Source organism: Heterodontus francisci, chromosome 8, assembly GCF_036365525.1.
Source record: "Heterodontus francisci isolate sHetFra1 chromosome 8, sHetFra1.hap1, whole genome shotgun sequence".
Classification (NCBI taxonomy): Eukaryota; Metazoa; Chordata; class Chondrichthyes; order Heterodontiformes; family Heterodontidae; genus Heterodontus; species Heterodontus francisci.
In genome coordinates, this window is record NC_090378.1 from 52,797,281 (window position 1) to 52,806,153 (window position 8,873).

The 8,873-nt window shown below is 36.7% G+C and overlaps 1 protein-coding gene across 1 annotated transcript; it reads left to right on the plus strand.

The window, feature by feature from the left end:
- The first annotated feature begins 5,239 nt into the window (after positions 1-5,239).
- dmrta2 (DMRT-like family A2) lies at positions 5,240-7,999 on the plus strand. Its single transcript, XM_068036417.1, has 2 exons — positions 5,240-5,663; positions 7,128-7,999. The coding sequence occupies exons 1-2, from the start codon at positions 5,240-5,242 to the stop codon at positions 7,997-7,999; spliced, it is 1,296 nt and encodes a 431-aa protein (XP_067892518.1).
- Positions 8,000-8,873: the final 874 nt, after the last annotated feature.

Here is an 8,873-nt window from a genome sequence, read left to right on the forward strand (position 1 = left end):
TCTAACCTTGTAGTAACCTAATTGTTTCAGCTCCCGCTCCGGGGAGCGGCTCAATGGCTATCCGGGACTGGGCAGCCTTCAGGTGGGACAGCAGCAGCCAGCGAGCCGTGAGAATGGCGCACTAGGGAGCCGGGGTCAGCAACGTGCTGCTACATATGTTGGGTCAATCTTTTCCTTTGTGAAAATTTAAAAACCTGGAAAAACTCAATCGTCTATAGGTTTTAATAAGATGTACTTGGATTTGTTCCAGAATAGCTTATAAAGAATAGCCTGTTCAAAGGTGAATTGTTTGAGTCACTTTTTCCTTCAGTCAGTGAAACTATGGTTCGATTTAAACCCCAGACTACGATAAACACGGGTTAACCAAATATGAATATGCTTTTACAATTTACCACCTTTTAAAGGCTAGCCCACTTTAACAATATTAAAGTTTGACAGTATTGCATGTATACTTATGTATTGGCATGGTGTGTGTGCACGTGTTTTGTTTATATGTGTGTGTATATATATATATATATATATATATATACATACATACAAGGCGTATACTTCAGCTGCTTATATAGCTCGATTATTTTCATGCTGTATCATAATGCATGAATAAATCTATGTTGAGTAAGACGAGTAATTGGTTTATTTTCTAACGTTATCGATATGTATTTCAAAAAATATTGCGCTTAAAAAAACAAAAACGTCGGGTTTCTTAAAATATTGCCACATATACCAGCATGAAGCACGAAATTTAAGATTCAGGATCTTGTTTTATTTCCAGACTTATATATTCATAAACTAACATTCAGAATGTTAGAAATCAGTTTAAAAAATGATGTAATTTGAACCGTATGAAACATGGTAATCAACACCATTGACATCAACTGTGTGTTGATATCTGGGTGCAAAAACTTAAATATTGTGTAAATCTACTTGAGTGACGTTTGTGAAAGCGAGCATCAAAATCGGATGTCTTCGAGGTAATTTTCATTCGTGTAAGATTCGTCCTGAGATAATTACTTTTAATGTCAAAAAGATTTAGTTTAATATCATCTCTATTAGACTCTTGGCTGGGTAATTAAAGGTGCAGATTAAACCAGCGGGAAACAGATGGCATTTACTTACACTGATTCATTCAGTAAACAATGAAAAAGTCAATGGAACAGCCCTGGAACAAATGAAACCTTAAAGACCACTTACATTAGCAGGTACATGAGGACTGTCATCTGTCAAAAGGAGAGAGAACAGATAATAAACACTTACGGATAATTCCAACGAAAAAAAAGAGTACTTGCATAAGCATTAATATTGGGCAGTTTTGTAACTTAATTGACAGCCAGAAGTGAGAATATCTACGCGCGAATAAGAATACCGACCTTTATGACAAATTTTCAAAGGATAAATACGTAATTTAACTAAATTCAAACAACGTACATGTGTCAGTGAGCTGTCAGTGCATTTGAAAGCGTTTATATAAATAGTTGCACACTTGAAAGGATACTGGCATGTGAGTTTCACAAAACCATAGTCGAAAGACTAGAAAAATAGAAGGATGCACATTAAGTCCTGCTAGCGCCATTTATTTAATAAACGCATTTATTAGAAAGAAACCAACCTACAACATTACCTATGCCCCACTGTGGACAATACTGTGTCCATATATGTTTGTTTAGAATTTTTAAAAAAAGGAACAAAACGTGTCTCAGTAAAACTAGATGAGCATTATTACTGAATGGACTACGTATATTCATTTATACATACATTGACTTTTATATTGCTGTACTTGTTTTTAAAAACACTATAACAAAATCATTTTTGGAGTGTTCATCAATATCTGACCTTTGCTTGATGTTATTGCAGAACTTCTTCGAATAGGAGAAACACTGGCAATAGTATTTTTCTTCCATGCCCAAATCGCCACACGGTTGACACACTTCTATTAACGTGGTTTGGTGCAATTGTATAGGATTGCAACTGAGCCAAGCTTTGTTAGTAAGTTCGTCCAACCCTTTCCATACGAATGAACTAACGTTGTTTATTTAGATTTTTAAAACAAATAGAGCATTTAAAAATAAGTAGTACCAACAGTTTACGTTTATACCTTAGTGTCAATACAGTAGTGATATTCGCTTCCATTTTTAGCATGTCACACCAACCAAATTTGCTTTTCTAACCATAGATAAAGCTGCAGTGTTCCATTATTTTGTGGCCTCAAAATATGTAACAGTATGTGTACACTTTTTGTCTTTTAACTGACACTATTATTTCGTCACCGCCATTTTGCTGTGAGTTATTTAAATCCATGTACTGATTGAGCTGTGTTTAAATCTCCCTGGTACACAACTCATCGGTTGTTTGATTTTGACCTAAATCCATGAATTCGAGCTAAATGAAAGATGACACGATTAAAAACGGAGATATTGTGCCTTTAAGGCTATTGTTTTTAACTGATCAACCAATATTCCTTTATTGCTAAATTGCTTTTATAGTTGTATTTGCATTGCAAACAAAATAAACAAACTCATCGAGAATAAATTCTGATGTTTTATTAAACGTGTATTTAAATAATTGTAGTCGCGAAAAGACTGAAAAAGATTCGCAAAATGCTAAATTTCGGGCAGAAAATAGTTGTTACCTTTATTATCTCTTCGCAGATGCTGACTGGCCTGCTATGTATTTCAGCATTTTCTGTTCTCAAGTTCGATACTTGTTTTAAGAAATATTTTGGAATTATCTGCATACTTAAAACTATCACAAAATATTAAGATCGGTGTAGAAAATGTTTATAACGTGCAGCAAGACGAGCAACCTGCACATTTCCAACACAAAATAGCCCTTGCATGAAGTGTAATAAAAAGATCTATTAGAACGTTCATTACATAATAAATAGATTGTATAAACCCAAACATCAACATTATATTCTTCCAGCCAAGGACTGTATGAGTTCACATATATCCAATTAGCAGTCAATATCACGTGAATCACAGACATATAATTTTGCCCTTTCTCTTAATTAAAACCGCGTCCCGCAATTCTTCAGTATCTAGGCGCGAAATTTGCTTGGAAGAATCTAGTCGATTCAGGTTAAGCGATGCATTTGCAGTGAATAAACGCGAACCGCGGATAAAATTACCAGTTAAATTACCCCTACTGCTCTAATAAGGGAGGGGGTGTTTGGCAGCTGATTGATTTGTTAGTTTGAAGAATGGCATCTCGGCGGGACCTTTTTAAATTCAAGAGTATTTTTTTGTTTCGTTGTTTATTCTAGGTTCCCTTTGCTTTAAACTATTGTTTCCAACAATCTTGTAACGTTGTTTAGATATACTGCGTTGTGTTGCAAACACTAAACGTAAGGACAATTAAATCAGGTGGGTAGCTATGCATGTTTTGTCAATTAATCTTAATTATCACCAATTATGAAAACAAAATAAATCACACTCAAATGTTTAAGGGAGGACGCTACTGGTTTGAAGGCAAACCATCAGCTCCAATAAACATTGATCCGTCTTGTGACTGGGATCTGCCTTCAATAGATAGCCAAACGTAACACTGAAGAACCTTTCACACAATGACAGGCTTGAATAGAAATACTGCATTTAATTAGGGGTCTATATCAGTCAGCCGTTTCCACTGTTAGCTCTTTAAAATATTGATCCAGTTTCATATTTATTTTTAAATTTCAAGGATGCAGTTTATACAATAGATGTTTTGAAGTTTCGCTATTTGAGTAATTTTAAGTTGCTACTAAGTCGAACACTTGTTGCAATGGATAAATAAGTTTCCTTTCTAGTCCTCTGTATCTTTAATTATAAAAGTAATGCAACACAATACAGGTGGGAGTGATAAGATGAGGTTGCACATTTTATCATGATCATTAAATGAGAAGCGATATTAGCAACAGTTAAAATCCACTGGCCATTTCCGGGAACATATTTCTGCGGCTGCATAGATTGGATTGTTGTTGTCCCACTCAACAGTCGCCCGTTGCTCTTCCACCCGGGACGCTATTGGATTATTTCTTTGGAAAGTGGGAACAGAAGGATTTCTTACGGCAGAATTTCTCGGCCACAACGATTCTTTGACTTATACAGGCGAAAGTCCAGTTCTCCATTACGGTGTGTTCATATAGTTGAAACAAATACTATTCTGGATACAAAACATCCATTTATACATAACATACTATTTTCCTCACTTTTTATATCAAAATTACTTTTAGCAGATAAGACATATTAAACATTTGAATTGCAAAATTCAGGCGAAACTTCAAGGCCCTTAAGATTTGCGTGGTTTTTTCATGTCTACACCACTGTAGTTTGCCTTCATTCTTCAGAATCCAGTGTCTAGCGTTATCGAGTAACGACAGTGTTGCCCATTTTTAAAGTATAAAAAAAACTTACTGGTAAACTATTGATTCGATTATAAAGGTCTCGTTCACATTTTAAAGTTATTATTTTACTTCATCAAGACAATTGAAAGAACGTGCATTTTTCCTTTCACGTCCCAAAGCGGTTTACAGCTAATGAGAAAAAAGGAGTTAATTTTGCTGAAACATCTCAAATATATAAAGTAAAGGTGTACTATTTCTTCCGAAAGCTGTATCTGTTGATGACAGTTGACTAATTTCAAACCCCTTTGCAATTACCAGAGGAAATAATTAATAACGTATACTTGTTACTTACCCAGAATTCAACGTCTGTGTTACTTGGTAATTACATCATCGTTATAACGACTGCCTGTAAAAGAAAGTATAACTTCACTTTTAATGACCATTGTTAAAAAACATAAACGTCTCCAAATAACAATGAGCATAAAATAAAGGTTAAAACTGCCGCTTAGTTTAGTATGGTAACAATTGTATCTATAAGATACTGTTGTAATTTTGACTTGGTTATTTAGAAGGTTCAGGTGGACACTAGGTAACAGTAACCATAACCAATCAGAAGTGTGCTTTCATCCGCGTGTCATTCAGCCAATCGCAGGCGCCACATGTTGTCAATTTCATTCTAATGAAAACGTAACGAGCAACAATAGAGAGAGCGCGGGACTAGAACCTCTGTATCCAACAGCATTAATGCTAATGTCATACATATAATCGCCTTCTTCCCACACCGCTCTTAGTGTCTTTCTTAATCTTCTCTGCGTATTAATACGTGGCGGTCTCAACGGTTTCCAGCAGAGTTTAATAAGTAGTTTGAAGTTAAAATTTGAAGCAATCATTTTAAATTTAGCAGCAATCTATTCTTAAGTAATGGAATTGCGTACGGAGCTTTCTACCACTCCGACTGCTCCGACAGCTATACCTGTCTCAGTGACGGGGACTCTCCTTCGTGCTCCGCCTTTGCTTCTACGTGCCACCGAAAAGTACCCCAGGACTCCCAAGTGCGCCCGATGCAGAAACCATGGGGTCGTCTCGGCTCTGAAGGGCCACAAACGTTACTGTCGCTGGAAGGATTGCATGTGTGCCAAGTGCACGCTGATCGCTGAGAGACAGAGAGTGATGGCGGCTCAGGTAGCCTTGAGGAGGCAGCAGGCACAGGAAGAAAACGAAGCTCGGGAGCTGCAACTTCTGTACGGGACGGCAGAAGGATTGGCCATTGCAGCTGCCAACGGCATGATCCCATCCCGATCTTCTTACGACGTGTTTGGTTCGGTCTGCTCCGAGGGTAACACAGGTAAAACTTTATTTTTGAAAAGTTTTGAAAACTTTTGTTTGGTCGATTGAAAACTCTTTACTTACATCTGTAATAACCGGGGCAGTCCCCCCACCCCCCGGAGAAGTAAATTCAAAATCAAGCAAATCGATAATGAATCCGTGTTTGGAAAGGTTTCTGACACAAAGTCTTGTATTTATTTAAGACGATAATAATACTTCATAATTAATTTATATTTCATATTTTACCATGTATTTTCCAAGTAATTAAATATTAATTTTTCAAGATCAAATTTACAAGTGGTAATGAAAACGTGTAAACAAACTGCCGCTCGGAAAGTTTTGTTTCCGAGAGAACAAGTACACAACTTAACATTGTCCCGGCCTCTTCCATCATTAATACACAGTGGAGTAGTTTAGGCCTCAGATGTTAAATGTAGTTAGACGTAACAACTAGTTTAATAAACATCTTATCTGTTTTAGAACCTAAATGGTTTAAAAAAAATTATTTTCTTCTGTAAAATATTGGTGTGTCTAATTGACCAAGTACTATGGAGAATTATATTTTTCGGATTTTGGTTATCACAGTGCCACGTATTCACTTCAAAGAGCATTCAGTTATATTTCTGTCGACATCCCGCGTACAGGTTACACAATATTTGTACATTTTTATATAACCCTGAAAAAAGAATGGGAATAATGTGATTTTGGTGCCTATTCAAATGAAAACGAACACAAATGAAAGGGCCGAGACATAAAGGAGCAATTTAACAACATGCTAATATTTTAGCATTAATTACAGCACGTGCTATTCGCTGTAAATCCAAGTTATGAAATAATTCCACGAAAGGCAATTTAGTAATCAATTATACTTGAGACGTATATAATTAGAAGAATGGGTTTATTTAGAAATATTTTGCACAACAAATGGTGCAATCTTAAAACAGGACGCCAGTTTCCCTCTGATTAAATCACTCAGGTTCAAATCGTTTGTCATTTTTCTTCTATTGGAGAAGTCGCTTACGAGACCTTAGAACCTATATTTCAAAAATAATGTTTATTCAATTAAAAGTAATAATTAATCAAAGTAATTTCAAATACAATTTAAATATAGTGCTTACAAAAACCTTTCGAACTAATCACTTTCATCACATTATTTGAGGACCGGGTTCGAGTTCTGAAAACTCTAACGTTAGGAATTGATATGAACAGATACTACAATATTTAATTGTATGGCTCTGAATGTCAACTATCCGATCACAGTACACATCCATGGTAAGTAAATTTACTGATGGCAAAGTGTTAGCTGTCAAAGATACTAGTGCGTACCACCACAAGCTCTTTAAAAAATCTTTGTGCTTATTTTTAATTAGCTATGTATTAATAAATAATTAGAGTTCACATGGGGATAACGACTATAACACTATTTTAGAAAAATCTACACTGGATTAATAGTTTAAAACGTTTCAAATCTCTTGATTTGCAGAAACTAAACTCCAGAAATATGAGTTATTTCAAAAAAGTTTAATGCCACGAGCTGGTACTCCTCAACAGTCCTTAGTGAAGCCGATGACCGGTGATGGCGAGTCGGGTACTGGCAGTGTACCGGGGACCTCATCCCCAGACGTTCGACACGGGTCTGGGTCAGAGAACGGTGATGGAGAATCATTTCTAAGCTCCCCCATCTGTAAAGTTCTTAAAGAAGGACAAGATAGCCCAAGGACCATCACGCCACTGGGCTCTGATTCTGGGTCAGAGGCAGAAAAGGACGAAAGAGACGGTACCACGTCCACAGGTGCTCGTCAGAGGACTCCCATAGAAATTCTAACTAGAGTTTTTCCTTCGCACAAGAGAAGTATTCTAGAGTTGGTCCTCCAAGGTTGCGGAGGGGACGTTGTCCAAGCCATCGAGCAGATTCTGAACAATAGAGAACAAGAAAAGGTTTCCGAAGAAACTTGGCACCGCGATAGGACTCATCAGACAGTCCAAGGACCAACATCACATCGACCTCTGGTAGCTGGGGCCGTGCCTTCTGCCATTGGGACTCTGGGCAACAGGTCTGCTTTCTCACCACTCCAACCCAATGCAGCCAATTTCACTACAGATCCCAATGCCTATGCCATTGGGCCACATCTAGGACTCAATCCTCTGCGCTTAGCATATTCAGCCCATAGCAGGGGACTTGCTTTCATGACGCCTTATTCCACAACAGGTCTTGTCCCAACACTGGGCTTTCGTCCACCCATGGATTACGCCTTCAGCGACCTCATGCGAGATAGGTCCAACTTACACAAAGATCAAGTGTACACCAATGGACTTTACGGATCAGTTGTAAATAATAACCCGGATAAACAGTAAGTTGCAACACTCTAAGGCGTCTTAAAATTCCACAAAGTACTGGCTGGATTGTTGGAAATTGTCCCGTGCCTATGTGGTTATTTTAGAACATGCATAGAAGAAAGTTAAATATTTAATTATCATGATTGTACAATAAAAGTGCTAACGTGCAATTTTGTTAACGGTATATTTCGCTGGTATTGTAATTCATAGCCATAATCACAGAATTTCTTTGATTATTGTGTAATTAGATACTCAAGTGTAATGTCTATAAACAAAACTGAATTAATCCTAAATTATTAATGTAATAAGTAGAAATTAAGATATTCTAATGGAACAGCGGACAACATTCTACGCATCTTTTTAAGGTGCAGATTATATAATAGATTTGAGTTAGGGCTTGTTTTGCGACTGTTTCTTTCAAGTAGACGTTGGAAAATGTGTATATATCAAACGTAAGGAAAACTAGTTGCATTTGTAATTGTATGTAGGCAAAGGCTACAGCAAGACGGTAGTGTAATATTCATACACTTGCATTGTATACAGAAGCTTGCTGCTGATCGGTGTTGATTCTAGCATTTATTTTTCGTGTAAACAGTCAACGTTATGTGTTTGCATTTGATAGAAATAAAAGTTATTTTGTAAAGAAATTTCTGGGCACGTATCTTGAATTAAATCTCTAACCAAAACTAAAGCTGACAGCACAAGAGTTTATTTTTGAAAGTATTTGGTTGGATTGGAAGACCGTTCTTTTCAAGCGAAAATGTAAAGAAATCCGAAGTATTTAGCTGTGGTAATCAAAATCTAGGATCGATTCCGAAAATATTAAAGCAATTTTCTGATTTCAGCGAGTACACAAAGTTGGTGAGGCGTTGTTATAATCAAGCTTACCTCG